This window comes from Solea solea, chromosome 1, assembly GCF_958295425.1.
Source record: "Solea solea chromosome 1, fSolSol10.1, whole genome shotgun sequence".
NCBI lineage: Eukaryota > Metazoa > Chordata > Actinopteri > Pleuronectiformes > Soleidae > Solea > Solea solea.
The window spans coordinates 44962810-44990624 of NC_081134.1; the positions used below are offsets into that span (position 1 = coordinate 44962810).

At 39.6% G+C, this 27815-nt stretch overlaps 1 protein-coding gene across 6 annotated transcripts in view; it reads left to right on the forward strand.

Annotated features, from left to right (window-relative positions):
• The first annotated feature begins 745 nt into the window (after positions 1-745).
• LOC131458196 (solute carrier family 12 member 7-like) overlaps positions 746-27815 on the forward strand; it is a 47773-nt gene continuing 20703 nt past the window's right edge. For 3 of the 6 annotated variants that reach the window (XM_058627059.1, XM_058627067.1, XM_058627075.1), the window contains exon 1: positions 746-1130. In XM_058627059.1, coding sequence (XP_058483042.1) covers positions 878-1130 — 253 coding nt within the window. In that variant the 5' untranslated portion in view covers positions 746-877. Of the gene's footprint in view, positions 1131-12197; positions 12602-22190; positions 22346-27815 lie in introns of those variants that run through there. The other 3 variants (XM_058627086.1, XM_058627094.1, XM_058627102.1) reach the window with 3 other exon arrangements.

A 27815-nucleotide genomic window follows, 5' to 3' on the forward strand; every position in this document is an offset into this window, starting at 1 on the left:
ATGAGTTGAGTGTGACATGCCAGAACATGTGCTCCATTGATACTACAGCATATTCTTAGCTGCACTGTTTTTTTCTAACTGATCTATCTCAGTCTAAATAATGGTAACCCTAACCCCAATTACATGCTCCCCTCTTTCCAAGCGTGTCAGGGAACTGCCTTTGATACCAGTCCATATATACAGTATATACAATACATTGCAAAAGTCTTTGGGCACCATCAGCTTTGCTGTTGTTATCTTTTAAATTCTGGAAATTGTTCCGATGACTATCCCAATGATCATACTTTAAATCTGCATACAGATGAAATGGATTGAATTGAAAACAATGATACTGCATTATATAATATAATATACTATATATAATATAATGTAAAACAACAAACTTAAGAATGTGATGTGATTTTACTCTTGTACAAACATACTGATGGGTAGTTTACATGTTCTGCCAATAGAGCCTCCTTAATGTTACATACTGGATCATAAAGTATTTTGTTTGTATATAAAACTTTGTATTTATTAAATTTTCTAACAATTTGAAGACAAAGATGAGTATGAAAAAAAGTAACAACACATTTCGTGTAAACTTTAGAACTATAGCTTCATCCCTCAATTAACACGTTTCAACCACTGTGATTTGGCTGTAGGGTTGATTGACATCGCTCCTCGACCCTTTCAGCCAATGAGTGAACGTTAGGGGCGGGCTTATATGTACTGTAATCAATCCTCTAATAAAGCGCGAGAGCCCGTGTGTGTGTGCGCGTGTGTCCCGTTGTATACTGCTGCGCGTGGGTTTGCCGTCTCAGAGGGCGAGCGCAGAGGTAAATCCGGCACGTGGGTCATTTCCCTCCACCAAAAGTGCGACGAGACACAAGGCGACATGGGGGAAAGATTTGTGGTTGTGCCGGTTGACACAGGAGGGGCTGCCACCGGGATGAGGGAGCCCTCGGACGCGGTAGTCGATGACCCGGTACCGGACACCGGCAGCAGAAGCACCCGCGGCGGCGGCGGCGACAGCGACGGCGGCACAGTGGAGGGCAGAGAGGCGGGGGAGGACTCTGTGTTTGAGCCACCGGAGGACCCCAACGCTGTGGTGCCTATCCTGGAGTACAACAGGGAGCCCAACAAGTACGGTAAGTACGGACGGTTGTCCCACTTCTTATCCCGGCGGCGTCGCTCCAAGGATTAGGCGTCGAATTTGACTTGAGCTCCTGCAATTATGAGACAACGCTCCAGCCTCCAGAAACTAAACCTGTACAAACACAAAGATGATGTGCGTGATGTCAGTGGACTTCTGTATCACAGGTGTTACACACACACACACACACACACACACACACACACACACACATGCTCGTTCAGTTTCATAATTAAACTGAAAAACTAAAACTAGCATCTTGCTAAATGCTACGTAAAGACTGCGCGTTTCGTCCAATAACTGATATTAACACACTTACATCGTGTACTCAGATTATTTGGGGTTTACCTTTTGTACATTTTTAATATGATTTCATACACATTCATGTTACTGCTTTTCAGTTAGCATTCATGTTTATTTTAAGGTAATTATAAATAAAACATAATACATGAAATGAAATGGGAACAAATGTATATACTAATTTATCCTAAACTTTCACATTACTGCTGCTCAGTCAGTGTCAATAAAAACAATTAAAACAGAATACTTAAAGGAACAGAATATCTATTTTACTATTTCTATCTATTTAATTTAATTACATTTTTAACTCTTTAAATTGTTTTCCACTATGGGAATATGTAGGATTCATTATTGAATCATATATCCATGATACATTTTCCGAATATAATGCAACAATTAATCATTTATTTATTTCTTGCCAACTATTTTGATAATTAATGAATCAATCGATTTGAGTCTTATTTTCAATATCTAAATAAACTCTCTCTGATGTTTCACTTTCTTAATTGTAAATATGTTTTAGTTTCTTAGCTTCATAGAACAAAGAAATATGATTATGAAAATAATCCTTAGTTCATCCATTTTTGTTGCAGCAACAATATAATGTGTTGTGTGTTTTAGGTCAAGGATTTTAATGACCTCTTTCAGATATTTAAAATAATATTTGCCCAAAACATGAGTTGCATGAATTGGAACTTTGTCCTGTTCTAATTATAGAAATTTAGAGAAAATAAGGACGTGGACGTCTTGTGGATCCAATCTATTTTAAATAATATAAGTTACTAAAGTTTTGAAAAAGTAACAGAAACATGTTGTTCACGGAGCTAGTGATGATCCTGCATAAAAAAGTAGAGTAAATTAGAAATGTTGCTATACTATTAAACTATATTTAAATGTCATTTCCTCTTGGCTGTCATCTTTCCGCTAAAGCAGCAAACAAGGTGCTACTATAGCAACAGGTTGAGGGTTGCTGGACTACTGCCTGGCACACAGGCCTGGCAAACATGCAACACTAGTGTCCTGATGGCTTACTGTATGCACAGACATCTGTGTGTGTGTGTGTGTACTGGTCTGTGATGAACATGTTTTGTAAAACTGGGCTGAGCTGCAGGAAATGGGTCACAAGCTGTGGTTTCTTTGGGATGTAGTAATGTACCATACTTCATGTCAGAAGATGGTCAAGATAGATGCATCTTTCCACTTTGGATTTATTGATTTACATCAAAATGAAAGCGTTGAGTCCCTAAAAATTGAATAAAATATCAATGAACGTAAGAAATATCACATTTGCTGTTGTATTGTTGCTGTTGACAGTGTGTGGTCTGTTATGTTTGGTCCAACAGAACAATGTCAGAATCAGAGTCAGAAATACTTCATTAATCCCACAGCTTTTGTCATGTCTTTTATTTATTATGATTTATTATTATTCTGTGTAGTACTTTGGTCCACTGTGATTGTTTTAAAGTGCATTACAGATACATTTGCATTTGATTGGATTAAACCGGGAGGCGGCATCCATTTTTATATACAGTATATGGTGTTGACACCTGGCAGAGGTTTGTAATGCTTGTGTTTATTATACATTTCTGATTTTCAAATAGTTACCGTGGTCAATGGTCTTAATTTTTCATGGCTCGTGTTAGTGGATTACTTACAATTTGCACATTAAATGATATTACTAAAATCAATGATGCTGAAACATACCTTGTAGGCTGCTTACAGTTAAAGCCTTTCTTCTCCAGCTTGCTTACGGTGGAGGTTTTTTGAGGGCCGTAGTAACCAAGGACTTAGCTGAATCATGTAGCTGTCGATGCCTAGGAAATATAGCCTTTACCGTGACATTTGTTTAATTGTTATCAGGTTTGTTTCATCTTTATGAAAGTAACAGAATGGTATTAAAGACTTTCAGCCCTTCACACGATCTATCTTTTAAAAATCATGCAAATGTATGAAATAACACACTTAATATTACCTTCAATAACAGCTGATATCTCACCATGGCTACTGGCACAAGATATATAACTTAATCTTTGATGTAGATGTCACGTTGTCTTAAATTTCCAGCATTGTATTTTGGACAGGATGAACCAGAGTTACCGAATAGCCATGACAACATCTTCCTCTATGATGCAGAAACAGGTTTGCACTTGTATTTCAGTCTGAATGCATGGATTGAATTTCTTGGATTGAATGGATTGAATCTTAAATCAAATTGAGGAGAAGATTGGTGTGCACTTCTAAATGCACGTTACATGCGTTGCTTGTGCGCATCCTTTGTTGTGCATTCATCTCTGGTAGACAGGGATTGCTTTTATTGTGTGTGAACTTTCATCAGCAAACATTTTAATCTCACGAGTATGTGTAACATGACTCCAACAAAGATTGTGTCCCCTTAAAGGGCAAATAAACAACTGGCACGTGACGAGAGTGGCTTTGCCTTATGATCAGAAAGTAAGTTTCATGCCACATCTGTGTGTTATCAAGTCATTCGTCTCAATGTGGAAACATGTCCTCCTATTTTACCTCTTTATTTGGGAGCGGCTGAAAGGTTTAGGTCGCCCAAACTTTTCAGCAATGGGACCCCCATAATCCCAAAGAACATTAAGTATTTGCTTTTCCATGGTCCTATATGTTGGCCTACCATCAATAATCTGGCATAAGCCACTAGAGTTTGAATTGGGGGAAATATCAAATTGTAAATTTTAATTCAAATATTGCTGCCATATTGCTGCTCGACTTTGCTTCTGTTTTTTTCACTCCATTAAGTCTAAATGGCAAAAATGTTTGTTATTGGTTCCTTTTTTAGGAGCTTCTGTAGTTGGCCCAAACAGATTCCTTGCCAGACGTGTCAAATCAAATTGCTGGCAGATTGAGCTCGGTTCACTTTGGCTAACTTTGACCAATAATAGTGATGAACACTGTTGAGTAAATGAGCATGCATTAGGGGTCATAGAAACGGAGAACATGGTTGTGAAAGAAATGCATTACAGTCTTAACATGAAATACAGAAATGGTGCTTCCAAAATGAAATCTGTGCTCTTGATTAAGATAGGAAAGTAATCTGTGACGTACCCACCATTGAGGGAAATGGAGTCATAAAGTAGGCAGGTGGACTTCAGTGTTTCAGTGGCTTATTTTTGTCTGGCAGCAGCTTTTCTGGAAAGTTCCAGTGTGTTCATCTCAAAGACTCAAAGTATTTTTAGGATTTTGACAGTAACAAATGGAGGAATTTGAAATATCTTAAATGTCACTCAACATCTTGAGCAACTCTGATCAAACTTTACAGTATAACTAAGATTCTGCTCTCGCACAGCGGATGTGATACACAGATAGATTATGGGTGTGACTGTGTCATCTCATGCAGCTCTTCAGTATTTTGAGTTGTTTCTGCGAGTTATTTGCCCTGGATGTCAGTTTCATTTCCTTATTTCTCTGTGGCAGTTATTGCAAAAGGCTAAGTGAAATACCTCAAATTAATAAGTGTTGCGGATAATGAGTTATGGATAGTCTGGTATTATCTACACCATTGGTTGTTCAGATCACCACAGTACAATGTGTGAATTCCATGTAGTTGCTGAAGGATGTTTTATATTATAAAATACAACCTGGGCTTTAATTTGAGATGTTTTTTTCCACAGTAAGTGGAAAGAGAAATTATGAAGAAATAGAAACTACAGACTTGGCTTTTTCATGTTGACAAAACTGTGTGGAAACTGTGAGGAAAGTCAATTAAAATGATTATATATATGTACACGGTACAAAGTATTTATGACGCCATATTGTGTAAAAATATGGATAAAAAAGTATATGATCTGAAAACACGGTGTCATAACAAGTGATCTTGTGAATATATCAATAGTTGAATGAAATCATATGTGGAGGTTTGATGGAACAGTAGAGCATGCACCCCTGCTGCTCGGATGGTCTAAGCTGTCAGTGACATCTGATATCTCTTACCCCACAGGACATAAACTATTGTAGTAGTTTGAACAATGCTTATCAATAGCAGGTCTAGGGACCCCAAGGGTTCTATGAAGAGGTCCCAGGGGGTTCCCAGAGAAAAATAAAATGAAATATGAATATAAATGTTCATATTCATAAAAATGTAAAACAAGAAAATTAATATACTTAAAAATTAGAAGGATCAAATATAGATACATATTTCTATATACATTTAAGTGGCTCTGTGTTGTAGTGTGGATGGGTCCGTCTACTGCAGCCACTCCCCCTCTCACTCACACAGCACTGTGAGTGAGACAAGGCGCTGTGAAGCTGAGGCAGATGTAAGGTTGTGCGATATCTATCGTCTACGATAGTATCTTAATTGTTGTTTTTAACGATGTGTGAAAACACAATATCGAGTATGTCGGAATCATTTTTGCAAGAACCAATCAAAACACGCCTTTTTGAGATGTGCCCACTACACGGCATCATGTCGGCATGCATGTGTGCATTCTTGTTTTAAAAAAGCAATGCACCTCGGGGTCATGTGCTGCCCTCTGCTTTATTTGTGGCCATGCAGTCAGCACACTGACACCAACTGGGCCCTGACATCCACTAAATCTGCTCCTGCTCCTGTGGAGCCTCCCAGTATGCAGCCTCCCCATGTCAGTCCTGTGTGGGGAGTTTGTCCCAGTTGCTCAGCATTTAAAAGTAATACTTTTTATGGGGTGTGCTGCATTGGTCAGACACATTTAGACCAGTCTTTAAAAAAAATGGCATTTTTTTTTCAAAAGGTCAGCAGTGACATCATGTCTTTAATCCCAGGACATTATAATAGTTTTACAGTATACCCATATACTTAATGACTGCTTAACGTTTCTGTTGTATGTATTTGTCAATTAAATTGGGGTAAATTGTCAGTTGGGGCTGAGCCAGTGCCAATTACAGCTTGGAACCTGGAATATCATTCTAGCAGAAGGTATGCAGAGACACATCTTTCTTGTTGTTATAAATCTCTGCAGCTGTGACCAGACGTTCAGTGGGTTAGACTTGAAATGCAATATACTCAATTAAAGTGCTTAATTGTCCTTGAGCAGGAACACATTTTCATATGAATGCAACACTGGACGGAAATACATCTTGTGACATTGCAGAAGCTCATGGAAACAATGCCACAGCGAATGAGTGCCGTTATCTAAGCTAAAGGCAGTCCAACCAAATATTAGAGTGTGTGTGTGAGCCTTTTTCTGGCCACACAGTGTATAACATAGGGCATTTATGACTTCTTAATTTTTTCAGATTGACTTTTTATGACGACACAGTGGAGGAACACGGCTGTACAACAATCAGCAAGTTCTCTGTAACATTAACAGTCAGTATGTATAATAAAGTGCACTTTCAAAAATCAACATGCCTTCTCAAAGATATAACTAAACAAAACATTGGCTAATATGTTGAATTTTCAGGTAATTTGAAGTGCACAACAGAAAGTGATTTAAGATCTCTCCCATCTGACTATAGTGAGAAATGTGAGAAAACCTTGAAAAATGTTGATCGGTGTTCGTCAAACCTGGAAATGATTGTTTCGTTTTGTCCACAAACATAAATAATTCACTTTTAATGATTTCTTTGTTATCCAGAGCAAAGAAATGAAGAAAATGTTCACATTTAAGAAGCTTTAACAATCGGAAATCTTGTTTATATCATGAAAAAAGCTGCAAGCTGAGTCATCGATTATCTAAATAGTTGTGGATTAATTTAGTAATCGATTAATCGTTCCAGCTCTAGATTGTAAGGAGAGATTACACAAGCACACACACAGAGAAAGAGGGAAAAAATATGCGACTTGTGCCACTGACGTCGACGTATACATATATGTAATATATACATCCACATGTACAGTATGTATGAGATCTCTTTATTGTTATTTAAGGTAAATAGTCTGTATTTATATTGCACTTTTCTAGTCTCGATGACCACTCAAAGTAGCAATGACACATTATGAAGTAGGAAAAGCCATTTAAAATGCCCTCTCCATGAAGTCTTTCATAATATGCTAGAAAAGCTTTCCACCTCTTCCTAAATGTTTCCACAGTGTCCAAAAGTGAGTGCCTCATGTTTTTTCTAGCTTTATATGAAGCATTACTTCTCTCAACAATGATGCATCCTTCCATTTTAAGAGGATCAGCCTTCGTGCCAAAAGGGTTGTAAATGCAGTAACACCTTGAGCATCTTTCTTCCGGGTAATGCCAGCAGGTCTTGCCCCAAATATGACCATAATTGTGTGGATATAACAGGACCCTCATTATATGGAAACAATTTTAAAGACATCAATAAATAAAATAAAATGGAATATTAGTGGTGACTCAAATTAACAGATACAGTACAAGCATGATGTAGGCACATGCACATGTTACCGTTTTGTCAGATGATGATATTTCATCTCAATATCATAATGATTTAGAATCATAAACAAATCTAAATCATCAACATAAAATGATATCTCATGTGGGACTTGAGATGATTGTGTCCACCTCAGGTTTGTACATGAGGAAAAGGGTTCTAGATACAGTGGGAGCTCCTTGGAGTTGGCACAGTGGATATCAGGTGTCAGAAATGTGTAGCGAGACAAATCGTGCGAGTATCGTGTTCTGCTCGTCTTTGAATGGCGAGCCTGAGAATGACCCGTGTAACCCCACCCCCATAAATGACTGCAGTACAGCTGAAGGCCACACATGCAGTGGACGCTTCAGTCACTTCCAGCTTCTCTCGTGACTTGATGAGCTGTCAGCCCAGAAAAAGAACTGTGCTGACAGCACACTCCAGTCAGCTTCTGTTTTTGCTGAACACACTCATTGGTTGATAGGAATGTCCACCTACTTGGCATCTCAAAGGACACGTTGTTGCACACGACGAGCTCAGTTAAACCTCCTTGAGTGCACACTTTGTACAGTTAGGTTTGTTTTTTTAAATGAACTTTTCCTTGCTGTCATTGGGTAACTATGAAATGAAAACTATTAAAATAGCGTATGCAGAGACACGCCTCCTAACAGTGGAGGGAGTGTCACCTGAGCCTGTTATGACAAACATTGTAGAGTGTTTAATGGAGGACTGACATGTGTGCTGCTGTTACCTGAGATGCCTTCAGTGTCACAGTGAAGTCACAGTGAAGTCACAACAGACCTCATGTTGTCTTAAATCCTCCCGTCAGTGCTTCCCCTCCACTTTACGTGTGGAATGTGACAAATGGAATTTTCCTTCAGCTGCTGTTAACGACTGTAAACAAATGTAATGGAAATGTTTTCTCATCCAATCTGGATTTTACCGACATACTGTATGTTAGGAAAGAACATTTAGGACATTAGGACTTAAAAAAAGAAAAATCAAAGCTTTTTCCATTAGTGACTTTACAGCTGGTTGCATTGGTTGCTGTTTTTGATGAACTGATCTCATTTCAGCCTGTTTTTCTTCATTTGGGTAAAACAAATCTGAAATATTCTTAAATGTTTTTTGGGTTTTTTTTCCCTTTTGTATCATGATGGTGATGTATTTCCCAGTTTGATCAGATGGGGGCAACAAAGCGTAATTTGTAGTCCTTACTAAGCTCCTGACAGACGGGAGGAGCCAGAGCAGACAGACAGTATGAGCTGAAATCCTGCACTTTTCTTTTTTTTGTCAGTTAGACACAGTTGAGGCTGCATTTCTGCAACATATATGAATGTTACTCACACATGAGCCACAACAACTGTCAGTGAGGTGATTCATTTTTCCCTCTGTTGGTCAGGAAGTCATCCAGTGTAGTGTCTAGAAGGAAGTGACATGAGAGAGAGGAGAAGATGTGTCATGTGACCCAAACTCACATGACATGATAAAGAGATGATGTTCAGTTTAAGCCTGACAATCATTTCTGGATTGTTGTCTGAGCCAGGCTCTAACACCCTAGAAGACTGCAGCTTGTCCTTGGCCTGTGTTTGGTGTATCATGTCTCTTCCTTTGTAGAATCGATCAATACACCTATTTTGGTTTTAGAAGTTTGAGCTTTGACAGAACTGCTGTCAGATAACTCATTTTGCAATGGCTTCTGAAATTATTCAGAAATAGGCACTTTCACCTTTTACATATTATTATTATATTGTAGATGAAATTTAAAAAAAAAATCTTTCTGAGAGAATCTGCTTGTAACAATGTAGTTCTTGTAATTTAACCAAAAAGTTAAAAAAAAAATTTTTATTTTTTAATTTTAATATATTATCTGCAAAAGACCTTGTGATAGTGTGTCGTATAATTCTAGTGAGTTAAAGCCATAAAGCTTTAAGAACTGTGCTGACTGAGAAACACTCAAGGCTAAAAAACATCTATTCATTTTTATTTTGCTTTGTAATGTGATTGTTTTCTCTGACTGTGATTCTTTTAGAGCACCAGCTGAGTCTACTATGAACGTTGTGTAATAAATGCCCTCATACTGATGTGTTTTTTTTATTTTGTGCTGTGGCTGTGAAAAGCTGCATCTGACCTGACCTGAGAAACGGTCATGGCACTTGGCCATGGGAAGTTTTCATTTCCAGTCTCTGTGCTGCATTTTTGTAAACACTCTCATAAAAGGACATTGTCCTCCCAGACTGGATGCATTGACTGCTGTTGAGAAGCCGTAGTCAGTATGTCTGGTCGCTTAATCAGTGCATTCCAGTTACATCACTGCTTATCCACTGAGCAGTGAGCAGATAACTGCTCTCTTTGAAACGGCAACAATCTTTTGTTGCGTGTAGCCTGGATCCAGTGCAATATTCAGCCTGGGTATAATAAGATATATAGCATGGATCAAATTCTATATATATATATATATTTGTATCCACACCCTTTGACTGGAACTATGAAGTCTGACTGAAACCTGAGCTGCCATCTCCATACAAACGTATCTGAGGGTTCTGTTTTAATCTGCTGCATGACAGCGCTCTGGTAATAAATAAATAAATAAATAAATGCTGCACAGTACAGGGACAGGGATGTGAAACTAACCCACTGAAGGTCAGTTCCACATCCATGTAATGTTATGGAGTGGGAGGAAATTACCCTCATGTTTAACTTATGTTATTTTTGTATTTAGTCAACAAATTGCATCCGGAGGTCTTGCACAGAAATAATGGCGGATGTCTACGTCTGGTCTATAGAAGGGCAGTGAATTAAGATTGGGGGTTAAAACCATAATAGGGGCCCGAGCACACCGACAAGGTGACGTTCCTGTTGTTTATAAAACAATTTTGCAAGGACAGAATTTGGAAACCTGAATCAATAACAATATAAATGAGATTTAATACACAGTAAGTGATGTATAATGTTTATGCATTGTGTAAAGAGTTCCAAAGTGTTTCTGTATTCGGACACTGAATTATTATTACTCAGATTATAATACGTATACTCCTACGCCTTGCTTAAATTGCAATTCCCCAAAAATGTATTCCCCTGTAATTTGATCCCAGACTCTTCTCTTCGCCTTCAGCTTCAACTCTTATTTTCCTTTGTCTGGCAGCCTCCACCCTTTTGTTGACTGAATTGATCTTTTATGTCATCATGTGAGGGAACCAAAGGGGGAGATTATCTTGTTATGGTTGGGACTCCAGATGTTTTGCATCCATACGGCTTTAGGGCTTCAGTATTCTAAAACAACTTCATATTTGACATTTTCCCTCAGCTGTGTTTCTCTATTTCCCATCAGGGTGTTGGTTACTTATTGTGAGACATCAGACCCTGTATCACTTTCACTGCACTCTTTGCCCCGAGGAAATGACTCATTGTTTTTTGGAACCGTCAGCTAAGCTGATAAGCCTAGATTTGAATTTTGGCAGTTGTTCAGTGCTGCTGCTGGATGATGGTGATTCATGGGGATGTGAGAAAGGTGAAGAGAACTAAGAAATGGACAGATGATGTGACAACCCTCCTCTGAAAATGTTTCTCTGTCTTTGAATGTACAAGTAGGGTAAGATATTGTTTGGCTTTTTCCAAATACCAATGTGAAACCAACACTTGTGGTGCAGAAGCTGTATGGTGTCTAAACTGGTTCTTTCTCAAGTACAACACAAAGATAATAATATTAAAAAGTTTTACCACTTTTTAAGTGGTACTTGGATTTCAAAATTCCAGGTATACGCTATAATTTCAGTGTGAAAGAGGCTTTATTTGAACCTGTATCGAACCCTATACCAGCAATGCTGTAATTCTTTGTTTAAACGGCTTGTCTCTACTGTCAACACTTATGCTGCTTTCTGCGGTTGCTCTGAAGAGATGAGTGCACAATTGTATCGACTCTCTCTTGCTCATCCCAGTCTCTAAGTGCATTTTTGCATTAACGTGCAGTAAAATGCATCGATAACGAGATGTACATGTCATGCAGAAGGTGACAATGTGTGTGTGTGTGCCCCTGTGCTAACCCTCGACATAGTTGTGTGTTTGGAGGCCCAGTGTATGTCTTTAAATCAGCCCTGCCCACCTCAGACTATGCACAGGGTCAAATAACACTGCATAGGAAGTGAAGAGATGTGTGTGTGTGTGTGTGGAAAGCATTCCTCACTGGAGCAGCCCCGAGTTTCCTCCTCTCTTTGAACAAAGGCTGACACTGCCGGCTTTTGTTGTGCATGAGACGGAGGAACATTCCTGGTGAGGTGTCCTCCTGGCCTCAGACACAGCGTCATGTATGTGCTCACACACACTCCTGAGCACAAATGCATGTCATGTTTTCTGCGAGTGTGTGTGTGTGTGTGTGTGTTTGTGTGTACTACCCCCACTGGGCGGGGCAGTTCTTTCCTTCCTTATTTGGATAGTCGGTGGAGGTGGGGGTCACATGGGCGCACAGTAGAGAACGTAGCGATAGGAACAAAAACTCCGAAACGAGACCTGACGTCCGTCCTGTAGGGGTTAGTACATCAGAGCAGCAAGTGAGGAGGGGAGGAAAACAAAACAAACAAACAGCTGAGAACAAGAGAAGAGAAGAGAAGAGGAGTGACCGCTATTGGACAGAAGAAGAGAGGAGCAGCAGAACAGAGAGGGAGGAGAAAGGGAAAAGAGATAAGAGTGTGACAAACGGCGAGGGTTCACATGGTGTGAAAATGCCCACTAATTTCACTGTGGTCCCGGTGAAGGACAGCGAGAGGAAGGCAACAGAGGGGGATGAAGAGGAGGATGTGGATGACAACACCAGCGTGTTTAACGGGGATGAGGAGGAAGCCACAGGTGAGGCTAAGATGTTATATTGAGCGCCGTCAAGTGGACAATTGGCACAAATCAGACATGTGATGCTTCCTCAATTTTTATTTTTTTGTTTTGTTTGTTTGGGTGAAGTATGTGGAAGATGTGGAAAGTTCCAGACTTACAGTGGCCGGTGCAACCTCTTCATTTGGCTTTAATGCTCATGTTACCATTGCCTGTGTATGGGCTGTGTGATGGTGGATAATATGTCGGGAGAGAAGACGGTGAATTTTAAGAAATGCTTGTTCATTTTCCAGCAACTGCAAGTGATGAGGGGTTCCCTCTCTCTCCACTGCCAGTAAAGACAGTATGACATGAACTTGTGTCCCCGTCTCTGTCCCATTGTTACCGTCCACACCATCAACTCCCTGATTTTTTTCCATGGTAGTTTCTCAACAAAGCGTTTGCTCTGTTCGTTTGTCTTCCACGTTCCCTTGTGCTGCAGTGCAACAATCACAGGACTAACACATATGGTGTAATTGGTCTCTGTGTGGATTACCATTGACATGACTCACCCTCTGAGGAGCAAACGGTGAACTTTAGTGTTAAACAAACAACAAGATAACGGAACATTTGCACAATGCTGCAGCTCAGACAGGACACACATTCATGGAGCTCAGTGAAGACAAAATACAGTGCATTTTAAATTAAATAAACGCGACGTTCTGTAAATATATGCATGTTTTCAGATTGTAGAAGCACAACATACTTGAGCTGTCACTCAAACTTGACTTTGTCCGATGACCTCGACGACTGCTTTTTTCCTTACTGTAAGGAAATTGTTCCTCGCATTCCATCCTGCATTATTCATCCTAAATAAACTTAAATGTGGAAAAAATCCCTTAAGGATAGTGGAAGGAACAAAGTGTTCTCCCCTTTCCTGGCCTTTGCCAACCTGCTATCAGCCTGACTGGAGGCACACAGCCAGGGTTAACACACTCTTACAGAATATTCAGAAAGGAAAGGTCGCTGAGTGCACATTTAACAAACTCCTTTGTAATATTCCATGTTTTGCCAGACTGCTGTTTGTGAAGTTGTTACTTTTACAGCACTTCTTACAGTGCTGAGCGAGTCATTTCCCAGTATTTAACGTCTGCTGTGAGGCTGCATGCAGGGTAAGATTTTACAGACTGTGGGAAAAGAGAGTGGGGTTCCGTACTGTGGTGTGCTTCGTCAGTCCTGCGCATGTTCGTGCACATGCAGCCATTTCTCAACAATCATAGGGAAGCTGGGGTTGTTGTGTTACAAAGGCTAGAGCCACAAAATGTCTTATAGAAGCAGATTCAGTGTTTTGGGACAGATTCAGGGACAGATGAGACAAACGATTGTCCACCAAACATCTGCACTGGTTTTTGCTGTTTGATTTAGAGAAGACTTGCTGTCATATGTGAGGATCACTTGGTTGATGCTGTCAGTTCTGTGTGATTTACAGACGGGGTCATTGATAGCATGCATGCTGCTTGCCCATGAGCATGTTGTGCAGGACAGAGTCGAGCAGCGGCGACTCTTATTGATTATCCTGCTGGCTTGCATCCTGTTGGCTGAGTGAAGGGAGGTGAGACCCCACCCCCATGCTGTAATGGACTCCAGGTCCTGCTCTCATTCACACTGAATTCCCTCTTTGTGCTCCTCTCCCTTTCCGGTTTTTATATTTCCATTGCTTATTCTCTCATGAAAGTGATGATGGCATCCAGGCTGCGTTTACTGAACCCAGCGGAGTCCGTAACGTAAAGCAGATGCACTCAGACATTTGTCTTTGGTATCTAAGAGTCACTGTTTTCTGTATCAAAGTCATTCTTCTCAGATGAAGTTGGGTAACTCTCTGCATAAATATAATAAAATGTTTTAATCCTTTAAATGTATCTACATGTACATATGTACACGTATCCAAGTGTCACTAATTTCAGCTGTTTTTATTGGCTGTCAACCACGCTTTCCCTTTTCCTGACAAAATCAAAGACAAAACCACCAGATCTGTAGAAAACAATAAGTTGATTGGATGCTGATGCATCGTAAATCTGCCGTGGCCAGTATGTCCAATTTAATCGTCCTTTTAGAATGACACATTGTTAATTTGACAGAGAAATGATGAGCAAACTGTGGTATGGAGGGAAAGTCTCCGTGTTGACCCTGTGATGTGTACCCCTCCTTTCACCCTGTGTCAACTGGGATTGGCTCCAGCGACCCTCATGTGGAGTATAAAGTGGTAGACAATTTAATTAATCACCTATAACTCACTTATTCTGCTAAAATAATTTAGAATAATTGTCTATGAGGGATTAACAAGTCTATTTCTTTTTTTGTTTCCATCTCCCCACCACATGTTGTGGACTGAGTGATCTGAGTCTCTGTGGGAGTGGGTGGAGTGGCACGGTTTGTGTGTGAGCAAGGCTGCACTCGTTGTTACAGTTGTTTGTTTTCACAGCAAAATCAGAACAGCACTGTGCAGACATATACTGCACGTGAGCCTGAGGTTGGGCCACGTTAGTGCCTCAGTCGATAACTCGGGACAAAGCTGCACAAAGCCACTTCTTGTTATAAATGACAGAGTAGTAAAGCTATGGATGATACGGCTTTAAGAGTCGTAGTGTGTTGGTAATGGTTGGTTTTGACTCACTGATGAATCCAATGTTTACAAAGCTAAATGCAAACCTGGTAAATTACAGTCCGTGCTGTTTCAGATGAGAATAAGAGAGTGATCTGACCGAGTGGCTGCTGCTGCTGCCTCTGTCCGTTGGTCTCTGTGCCCATCTGTCCTGGACATGTGTTTCCTGTTTGTTTCCCAGGCAGGTCTGGTTCTGTTTAGAGCTGCTTTCTGTATGCAGCTCTCTGTATTCCTTCTCTCCTCCAATTATGTTGTTGACTCGGCACCCACCTCTGCAATTATGAAGAAACAAAGACATTCAAACGGGAACTTGATCCATAGAGTGATTCATGGAGAAGTCGCTCAGTGTGGAAACATCATGACGTGACTATGACTCCACATAATTCTGGTCTGAATGTACATTTGTAAAAGGCAAAGAAACTTGTTCACGACACTGATGGCAAAAGCAACGTATATGTAAGAGTCATATTAGCTATTACAAGGTATTTGTGCCTTATTCTGTGTTTCAAGTTATACCTTAAACATAATGTTGGGTTGTGTGTGTGTGTGTGTGTGTGTGTGTGTGTGCGTGTGTCCTTTCTAACTCTGTAGAGTTGTTCAATCCAGTGTTTGTGTTGGCCAAGTTACTAAGTTCTGTTTGTTCCAGGGTTTGCACTCTATCTGTGGGTTATGGAAACTTACTCAATCAATCAACACATTTGAAAATGGTATAGTTTAGAGTTTATCACTACAGAACACATGCACATGTGCAGCAGAACATGCTTCTTGATGCTGAGGGAGCAGCGACTGTTTGACTTAAAATGATACTAAAAAAAGTTATACAGCCCAGTAATGAAAAAAAATATATTATATAGTAACCAATAACTAAAGACACATGTCTTGATAAGAAAAAATATCTGTCATTTGCAAAATACGCTGTGTGAAATTTAAACCGTGCTAAAATCTGGACATAATAGTTCAAAGATAAGTATTTCATCTCTATAGCACCTATCAAAGAAGAAATACCTCATGTTTTTATCTTTGCCCATGGAACTTTTTGGATGGACATACATAGATGGACCTGCTTTGACTCAAACGTGTTCTTTACTCTTCAGTCATCTCCTCCCCACCAGCCCCCTCCTCTCCATGTGGTGTGTCTGATAAGCGTCTTAACTAATAAGCATGCACTCCATTTTTGTGACGCGTGCTTCATCTATCTGTTCTCTGTCAGCGATGGTTTTATGTCCGACCCTCTGATGCATCATGACTTAACAGTATCCTGAGGCCATGGACCGTGTCAATATGTCAATATGGAAAACTCTGCTCCTCTTTAGTTAAGTTTACTCTTAAGTTTAGTCTCTTTTTGGCTTTGTTTGCAATAATTACGTCTCTTACAGGGAAAGTAAAATGAGTCCTCATTATTTGTTTATTATTTTTTTAACTCCTTTATAGATCATTAAATTAAATTAAATTAAATTCAAATCAAATTCAAACCCTCGCGAGCAGTACTTTTTTAGTACATGACCAGTCTTTTTATTCAGATCTCATGGAATGATTGTCTGGTGTAGTTGTCCGTCATTAACCGAGCCGAGTCTTCACAAAAGTCCAGATAAGTGAACACAGTTGGAGCCGAGATGATGAACCTTAAATTAGGGAGCTAGTCACGGAAAAATGGCAGAGAAGGTGCAGCTCCACTACAAAGATCTCCAGTGTTTTTGGGGCCAGAGCTTTGGTGAGAGGGCTGACAGGAGGGGGCGTGGTGCATCTGTTGCTTTTTAACTAAGTATAGCTGTTGGCATTTCTGGCATTTCAACTTGTGCAGCCTCTAGTTTTTGCTGCAGACATTACCTGGATTTTAACCTTGTTACTGTCCATCAGTTTGTAAGATTATCTACATTATAATTAACATTAACTATTCCTGTTTGTGTAAGTGATGCACATTGTGGTTACGATGGGACCAGTTAGTCAGTTCAATGATGACACGTTGTTTTTCGGATCATAAGTGAACGAATATGTAAGAGTGTTTAATAGCAATGAAGTATTTCAACTGCTGGATGTGGTCACTGGTGCTAAGTTCTGAGTCAATGCTAATGATCTGCCTACATTTTTGTTGTCTAACGTGAGGAAGTGACGCTGATGTGTTTTCATGATTGGTGAGAATTGATGTAGGAAATAAAGACCATGAACATTTAGTAATGTTTAAAGTAAGGGTGGTACGATATATGATATATGATAAAAATCATGCTACAATTATCTTGAAGAAAATGATCACAAATGATTAGAAAAACTTTTAAAACATAGTAGAATCACTTCACCTTGTGTTTTGGCGAGTGTACGATCTTAAAGATAGTCTTAGAGATCACGTTGAAGTGAATATGTGAATGAACTTTGTTTGAACAAGCACACCAACTGTTACTGTAGAGGAGAAGTCTGGGAGTCCAACAGCTGTTAGCCTTCAGCTCGCTAAAGTTAGCTCCAATCATCACTGACCAAAATGTCTTAGGACTTCACAACACACTGCATCATAACATAATAAACATTATTAATTACTAATGCTAATGTTACCTGGAGTTGTGTGTGTGTGTGTTGTGAGAAGTGTGTGAGTTAGGCTGAGGGACAGAAGTTGTACTCATTCGACTACAATACATTATTTTAAAGTCCAAAGAATTTCCACATGTCTCACATCTCTGTTTTTATTTTATTATTATTAAAATAAATAAGAGTTAACCCGTGCTGAGCATTAACATTGATATTAACATTGATCTCCCTTCTCATTCTTCTCTCTCTGTACTGCATACTTAACTAATTCTCACATGATAAGACTGACATGACTCATTTGTACGTTTAGTCAGAGTATGTGAAAATCACGTGGTGAAATTACCAAATAGTGTATCAGACACTATTTGGTGTGTGTTTGTAGTTGTATTTTATTTTAGTAACGGTAGAAAATGTCAAAACGTCGTACGGCCACAAACCGTTAAACAACCAACATGGCACTGTCAACTTTTTGCTGAATGCTTGAGGTTTATAATCTACAATCTAAACCCTAATCTTCATATGGATTTACGCATGTTCTTTTAGTGTATTCCTGTACTTGACTTGCTCAGAGTTATAATCTGATAATGACATAAAATAGCAATTGATTCATGTTACAAAATGAAGTAGAAAACTTTGTATCCAGCAGTGGCACATAATCCGAGCATGCTCAGTGGGAGTATTCAGGTGTAAGCTGCATAATTAACTCTGACCCTTATTCTTACTCCCACACTTTCATCATCACATGTTCATTTAATGCGACTTATTCTGATGCACTTTGAGTCAACAAAAATGTGTGTTTGCACAGACTGTTGACTCATCATGATTCTCACGATTTTTGTTTGTCATAAACACTCCAGAGCCTCCTCCCAAGCTCCGCCCACCCTCCTCCCACCCTCCCATCACCGTCATATTATGGATTTTTCCCTGTACATTTCCTGTCCCTGTCTCTCCATCCTTTCTTTTTCACCCAAGGTGTTGCATAACAGACGCGGTGTTTACATGAAGGGTTTAAAGGCTTAGGATGTCATTAAGTGTAACACACACTTGTACGGACACACAGACACACACACACACACACACGCACACACGCGTACATACAAAGACTCACAAAATAAGACCAGCCATCTGACATCAAACCAAGTGAAGCTTGATACGACTAAATCCTTCTTACTGCTTAATTTGATATCCTCTCTTTAAGCTCTGCCTTGACACATCTGTCTGTTTAATGGTGATGGCAGCAGCAGCTGATGATCAGTTTCTCTTCATATGGGCTGTAAAAGTGAACTTTTATTGTCTTATATTGTAACATATTGTCATAGCCAAACGCCCATTTTAATTTGTAGTTATATTGTCCAGGGTAATGAGTCTCGCTGTCAGTGGCAGCCCGTCCATAGAGGGCGCCAGAGCACTGCCCCACCAGTCTCACAAGAAGAAGAAGAAGATGGGAATCATCTAGAATTTATGAAAACATGGAGAATTTAAATGAATGAGCTACACTTTATACAGTCTGTGACTACAGTGTGTAATCTGTGTGTCTCTCTGTCCCTGTGTGTGTGTGTGTGTGTGTGTCTCTCTCTCCCTGTGTTTGTGTGTCTCTCTCCCTGTGTGTGTGTCTCTCTCCCTGTGTTTGTGTCTCTCTCTCCCTGTGTTTGTGTGTCTCTCCCTGTGTGTGTGTGTGTGTGTGTGTGTGTGTGTGTGTGTGTCTCTCTCTCCCTGTGTTTGTGTGTCTTTCCCTGTGTGTGTGTCTCTCTCTCCCTGTGTGTGTGTGTGTCTCTCTCTCCCTGTGTGTGTGTGTGTGTGTGTGTGTGTGTGTGTGTGTGTGTGTGTGTGTGTGTGTGTGTGTGTCTCTCTCTCCCTGTGTGTGTGTGTCTCTCTCCCTGTGTGTGTCTCTTGCAGCGCCAACAGTGTATCATGTCTGATCTTTAATCGACCATCCACCACTTCAATCTGCGTCAGATTAAAATATGCCTCACAACGTTTTTTTAATGCTAGTTGTTTTATCTAAATCAACAGACACCACAGTAGGTTTTAGTCAGTAATAAGTAATAAGTTCAGGAAACATAGTAGAAACCGTGCTGCTATTAGTTTTCTCCTCCCTCAGCATGGCTTCTACGTTTTATAAAAAGTTCCGGATTAGCCTAATCTGGTTAAGTGATTAGTTGCTACTTCCCATTCAGACGGACAGATTAATGGACAGCAAGACAAAGGTAGAAGGCAGAGCACCAGACTCACACGAGCTTTGTTTGGAGGGCTGGATCAGAGCCTGGTTTGTGGGTCTGTAGCACATCTATCATGTGTCTGAACTGAGCTCAGGTCTGGTAATGATCCAGCTGGGGATGACGAAGGTATGTTATCTGGTCAAGAGGAGGTCAGTCCAGAAAATATGACTTTAGATATTCAATATAACATTCCACAGAATTTCATTATTGAATTATTGAATGATGTACACTTCACAATGAACATATTTCTGATGCATAATAAATCTATTCATGTCACAAACAGAGAAATAAATTGACACCTCTGCTATACATAATTGGTTTTAGCTCCCAGGTCTGTTGTCCTGTGTGCTCCTTGTACTTTACCAGTCAATTGATCAAGATCAAGACCTTTATGGGTTTTTCTATAGCAGACATCAATGTTTAGAAGTCGGGGTCAGCTTTCAATTTTATTTGGCAGATTTTTTGGGCCCAAAATTGAACATTTTAGACTCTGTTTGCATGATAAAATGTAAACGGATGCAGAAAATGTATTGAACACTGACTTGATCCACTTCTCGAATCTCCATTTTATGCACAACACTTTTTGTGCACCATAAATAACCAATTAATAAAAACATCGCTAAATCAATTATTCCTAAACCAATGTCCTTTAAAACGAACAACCAAAGTAAATTACATTTAAATACTAAAACATGTATAAACACAAGCTGAATTTAGGCCTAACCTAAATCAAAATAAATAAAACATAACCATTGCATTTTAAGTTGTATATCTTAACTTTGAGCCTTATTTTAAAACACTTGCGTAAAGTCACAGGACTAAACACAAAACCAATAAACAAACACACTTAAGTAGTGCTGGTACAGCAGCTGTCCGTGTTTATCTTAACTGGAATTGTCGATAGCTATAGATTTTTTTTCTTTTAATGCTTTCCTACAGTTTTTAAATGGTCTTGACGCAGCTCTATGTATCACATTGTTGTCACTGGTGATACTGGAGATAATGTGTGTGTGTGTAGTGAGTTAAAATGAGGTTACAATAGGCCTCTAGCGATACACTATACTCACGATTCAGTTCGTAGCACGATTTCCGACCCACAGTTCGATTTATTTATTTATTTATTTATTTATTTGTTTATTTATTTATTTATTTATTTATTTATTTATATAGTTTGGATATGCATATGATGCTCAGAACTCAGGCTTGACCTCTGCTTTGATGCAATATTTCCAGCTGCAGAAAACGCTCGCTCTGACTCATTTACATTTGTCTGTGTCCTCTTCTTTTGCCTCGTGGCGGCTTGTTTTGTCCCGCTCCAATTTGCAATACAGTCTGCCTTCTCTCTGTTGAGCTTATTGTGTTTCCACTTCTTCTTCCGTGTGTGCCACGGGTGGCATTACTGGCTCAGAACTTGAATTAAAACATTTTCTGTGTAGCGGAAAGCAGTTTTAAGAACATATGAGGCTAGAAATAATTCATTTCGAATTTAAAAATGTGGTTTATGTATCAAAATATTTTATATTTACAGTTTAGAAGCAACGTTATGCAGGCACTCAGTGCTCATAGTGGCTGGCACAGGGCAGAGTTACCTTGGCCTGTTCTATTGAAATTAATTTGATACATTCTTCAAATATTCCTCCCAGGATTGTTGTAAGCTTTTCCAAAAGTTCTGGCTTGGGGTCCTTCACACTTGGCAGCAGCACGAGTTCCACCGCATCAATAACACTGGGCTGCCCGTGGATGTTCCCGACTTTAAATCGGCATGCTACACTCAGATATCGGCCGATAGATTAAAAAATGCGGCCCGATGGATTTGCCAACCTATATATATATTTATATACACGCACACATCTGTGAGCTTGTGGTGCTGAAAAAGCAATGACTTCTTAGTTTTTCCCTCTCTCTACTGCTGCCACTCTCCTCTAAACCCTGCTTTTTGCTTCCCTCGCTTTATTGGCTCCACCCCTTTGGTGTGTACTTTTAAGCATGTACACGCGTGTGTTGTTGTGTGCATAGGGATCAGAAGCTCAGGGAGGTGTGTGTGTGTGTGTGTGTGCGCGTGTGCAGGTCTGTCATTGGGAGGCTGAGGGCGCTCTGTGATGCATGGCTGATGTTGAGGACATCGACGTCACAGGCCACTTTTCTCTTGCTTGCACACACTCTCACACACACACACACACACACACAGAAATAGCTGATCCTCACATTATCCACACAACGCAGGCAGCATTTCTGAGTTCTGCACTTAACCAGCAGAATCCACGGTAGTTCGGACCCCCATCACTGGCATTTCCCAGGGACCGCTCTAGTAGGACACCCCCCCCGTTCACTCCCCTTTTTGAGCCTTGCTCCTCAGAATGGAGCACAGGGGAGGTTCGCGACGGAAGGGTAAGTTTTCTTTAACTAAAGCATAACTTGAATTGTGCGTTACAAGCAAGTATAGTTTGGTTTAGTGTGCACTATTTACATGAATGCAACTGTGACTACATTTGTATATGTCCGAGTTAAGAGGATGTATGTTTTATTTGCAGCTGCTTTGGAGAATGTTGTTGTTTGTCTTTTAAAGATGAAAGAAACATTTTGAATAAATCAGGCTGTAATAAATGAAGAGTGAATTGTGTAAGTAATGGAGATGTATCAGTGACCACAGGGCTGTGCAGTGTTTCTGCTGAAGGAGACACAAAGTCATAAGTCATCTGCATGATTTTTGGCGTCTGTATAAACAAATTCTGCAATTCTCTCCAGCAGTTTCTTAAAAGAAATAGTATGTTTATTTATTTATTTATTTTACATTAGTCTTGATGTGCTCTGCATGTCTTTTGTGTTTTAGTTGGTACAGTAAGCCATGGGCTACCTCTGGCGTGTGTTAGGCAGCTTACACCAGTGTGCTGCTTAGTGGTTATAAATAGGATGCGTGGTCATTTAGTACCACACTGAGAGGCTGAGCCCAACCACAAACCACACATCCTCAATGTACCTGTGTCCACTTGTCAACCTGATGTTTAAGGTAATGAAATGTGTGGAAAATATACAGTATGAGATCAAATACGACGGTTCATCTTTCACTAATGAAACTTACTCCTGACTCCTGCAGTGACTCCTGCAGTGACTCCTGCAGTGACTCCTGCAGTGACTCCTGCAGAGACTCCTGCAGTGACTCCTGTGTGCTGTGGCAGAATCAGGGAATCCCACTCTCTTATGTAATATCTCTTACTGTAATGTCTCTTCAAATCAGAGTTGTCTCTGTGAAGTCAAAAATAAAAAAGTATGAGATACATAAGATATAGATCATGCTTTGTAGCATTGTAGTATTGTGAAATATAACCAATTTTAGTCATTTTCCCAATACACAGAACATTTTTTTTTCAATAATAAGTGTTGACATCTAAAATGTACCTGAATCCAAGGAAACCATTTCTATTTTTTTATTTTTTGCTTAGCTTTGCAGTTTGAGTTGTTGTTTGTCATGTTTTTTTTGGTTTTTTTTCCGTTATATGTTTTGAATATCGTCTTGGAATATGACATGATGAGTTGACAGAAAACAAGATGGCCATGTTTTTCCACAGAGGTGATTTATTTAAATATGGCTGTTGCCTCTTTTATAGTCCATAACCTTTAGCGATGATACATTTTCAGGGTGACCTAATGTGCTATTGCACAGGAAACCCAACTCCGCACCTGCAGAAGTGCAACACACACATGCACACACACACACACACACACACACACACACACACACACACACGTTTGCCATCAAAAACACCTGCATTCATTCATCAACAATTACACAATAGGTTTAACCCTTTTTCCCCTTTATTTAATATACCTAGATCAGTGGATTGCTTAATTTTTTTATTTAAATGGCTGTTAAAGTTCAACCACAAATAAATTACTGAAAGCATTTCAATAGCAGGTTGTATAAAACAAGAGACTAATTGATTTAATACTGCGGCCATTTGCAGTGATTGCATCAAATTTAATCAGAGTCAGAGTGAGAACATGGACAATATCATTTTACTCAGGCTTGAAAAAAGGGAATCAGGCAATAGCAATAAGTGTCCATGCACAAAATTCAAATAGATCAATAGAATTTAAAAAAAGAAAGAAAGAGAAATTTAAAAGTCTGCAAACATTTACAAAACACAGCAAAATCTGCTCAACTCTAAAATGCAGAGGACAATTTTCTTTTAATAGCACATGAAAAGACACAAGACGGAGCAGTTCATACTGGTCATTTTAGGCCCGGAACCAAATAAATAGTGCTTCATTACCTGGTGACACCCTCTGGCTGCCAGACCGAAGACCACAACAAACATTCATATTCATTTTATTCTCAACATTTCTTTTGCGCTCAAGTTTGCGTCCCTACTTTTAGGGACTTTTAACACCGAAACAGGACGCTGTGATGACGTGTGCACAAACTGTGGCCAGCACGCGCCTGTCTATTCCCGCTTAGTGTCTGTCCAAGATCAGTTTGGAACACTTCCAACAAGATAGGAGTACACCGTGGAACAGCACTTTTCAATTAAATGCAGGAAAGTCTCTTGGGGCAAAAGAGACGGACCACGGAGTGAAAACAATGAAAAGCGTGTTCTTCAGAGTCTGTCAACACGCTTCACTAAGATCTACTCGCATCCCCCTGCACTACAGCAAAAATAAATATTGATATGTTCCATGTGATCCTCCTAAATATTTTCATAGATTCTTCTTGATTTATTCTTTGAAGCATTAATATTAATCTATATATCTATAGATACAATTGCAATGCCTTAACTATAAAATGACATTACAACATCAATGGTACAGAATTGGCATAATCATTTCTTTGGGTGTTTCGGTTTTCGGCCAAGTGTTTCCTGATTTTCGGTTTTCCCAATTTCCATTTTGGTGCATCCCTAGTTGCCATGTTGACTTAATATATTATTGATAATTACAGGCATTAAATATAAATGCTTCAAACATTACATCTTCATTGTTCAGGTGCATCTGTTTGAAATAGATTTTATTCTAAAAAGTAGCCTTTCCCTTCCTCTTCTTATCCAAACCGTGATGCCCTTTGTTTGACCCTCTAAATTTGAAGCCTGTCAAACAAATGTTTGGACAGATTAACAGACGGGACAGACCGATGTTCCTTGAATGAAGAGATCATATTAGAGGGACGTTGTCATAGACATGAATCACAGACTAAATCTGAGATGAGGATCCTTTCCAAATCCAGACCTCCTAGCAGCTTTTCATCTTGAAAGTGGTCGTTCAGAACCATCAAGCCAGCTGATGTGTCCCGAGGGATTGTGGGTAGTGTAGTTGACTCGCTCTGCTGATGAGCCTCCTGTGACCATCACCTGCACAGATGACAGAGGTCAGCAGTTTATAGATGACCTTATAAACAGGAAGTGGTTATCTTATTGACAGGAAGCTGCACTCTCTACATCGTTTGAACAGGAAGTGACTCATTCTGCACTGACGCAGCATTTTTCTTTTTTTTCTGTACTTCAAGAGAATCACTGCATGTATAAATATATATGCAGTGTATTTCATTAGTTTGAATTTGTACTGTCATGAAAACTGCTGATGTCAGGACGTTGGGTAATAACGGCAAGGAGCATGTTGCCATGTTTTTTTTCAGTGGTTTGACTGTAACAGACTTTTTTTTTGTATTTAAAAGTTACACAATTTCAGCTTTAAAGAAAGAAAACAAAAAGAAACCACTCCAAATTGACCATGATTTAATCTGGATTATGATAACTGTAATCTGTCTCCCTTTTTACCTTTCTGGAACATTTGGGTATTTGCGCTGAGAGCTGCTGTCATAGTTCACGATGGGTGGCTGCCTGAGCCTCATATCCAAGACACGACAGCCAAAAAAGGATAGCAGGCAAAACAACATAAAAACCCCGGCAAGTTACTTGAATGTAGTTAATAATGTCCATCTGGTTACTCTTCAGTATGGGAATCCAAAAAAGCTTAGAAAACTTGAGATATCTGAAGCACCTAAGAGGGTGACATTTAAAAAAAAAGCCTTTAATATTGTATTGCTATATAAAAAGTAAAAAAAAAAGCCAGATATTTGTATTATATTGCAGTTAAAATGATTACCATCTTTATAATAAAGTGCCAAATGTCACTGTTGGTTGCCAACATTAAAGCGACCTTTTACAGTACGTGATAAAATAACAACACTGCTCCGATGTTTAGTGAGTAATTACACGTAATGAGCACAGAGGCTAACATCTGTTAACTAGGCCAGAGTCGTGTCACTGCTACTGTACATGAATCTGGACCATGTCCCACAGGACTGTTAGCGACAGCACGCTAAGAGACGCTCACACCAACGCTAAGGATTATGTATACACAGAATGACACAAGTGCCAGTGCAATTTGTATCATTTACTGCAGTTCAAAAAGAAAATGGCATTCATCAACTCGGAGGATTGGCGATAGCTGGTAGCTTTTCTAAAAAGCTGTATCCACTCTGATTATTCTTTTTTGTCATCATCATCATCATCGTCGTCTTTTACTTACTCTTTCAGGGCCTTGCAATGCCCAAAAACTCACCAAATTCCAAAGGATCAGTGGAAATTTCAAGCTGACTGAGGTGTTCCCACTAGCCACACAGCCTATTGGGTGATGACATTTCATATACAGTATTTTAATTATGTATTTTGGATTATCGTCAGTAAAATATTATCCCACAGTTTGTTGAACTGAACATATAACATATTTGAACAGTGCGTCATGAAATATCTCCTAAACTGTATTGTCGGCCTTTTGTTGGTGGCTCTAAATAAATCCTTACAACTTCCGTTTTCAATCTCCCAAAGCACCGGTGTTGAAAGCATCTTACGCTCGAGCACGTTCTATAAGCAGAAACTTCGCCGGATTGGAAAACGATGCTGGCAGGTTTATCCTTCTGACACTGGGTCCTCAAAGAGGATTTGCCCCGTGTCATTTAAGACGATGATTATCTGTGATGTGGAGCATCTCCAGTCACCACAGCCCTGGTGGGTTTGCCTGGACCTCATCCCTCATCCCTCACAGCACCATAGAGCCGAACGGTCATCATCTTCACTTCATTGTGTTATCACAGCTTACTGAAAACTCGGTGCTCTATCCTCATACACCATGTTCTGCTCTTCCACTCAGACTGTGTTCACGCAGAGCCACACAGTACAAGGACATAATGACTTTCCCTGTGATTATCAGTGGGCTAAGCCATGCTACAAGCCTCTTATTCCCCCTGCAGCTGGATGAAGCGGTAAAAGTTACCCATGAAATCCCCACTGCAGTCAGAGTTCACAGCAGGCAGCTCCACTGATGGATGTTGAAGTGCAGGGGGAAAAAGCTGTGCTTGTGATTGGCTCACTCAGAAAATGACAATTTTCTAATATTTTGAGAAATTATTGGTCACCTAAAAAGTTGTTGTATTTACCTTAACCTGTTCAAAGATATTTAATTGGTCGAAGCCACCTCTGTTTTGTTTCCTGTGGTATTTTTAGACTCAATTATTATTGTTAAAAATGAATTTCCCTTGTAAAGTATGTTTTGTAAAGGATTAAACCCGACAGATGGATATTATTGACCTACTTGTGCTGCGTAGCTGCTGCGCGGCTAACCAGAGAGCACAGTTGGTTTTGTTGAAAATGTGAGTAACTGACAAAAGCACCTTGATGTAATCCAGTTATAATATATAAAAAACTGCATTTTTCTGTTTCAATGTAAGATCAGCATTTGTTCTTTAATAAGTAAATTACTTGAAAATGTCACGGCGGAATTTATTGGCAATGACTGGAAGTTGCAATCTGTTGCTTTGACCGTCAAAAAAACCAGATGAGCGACTGATTTCTGAGACCTGCCCCAA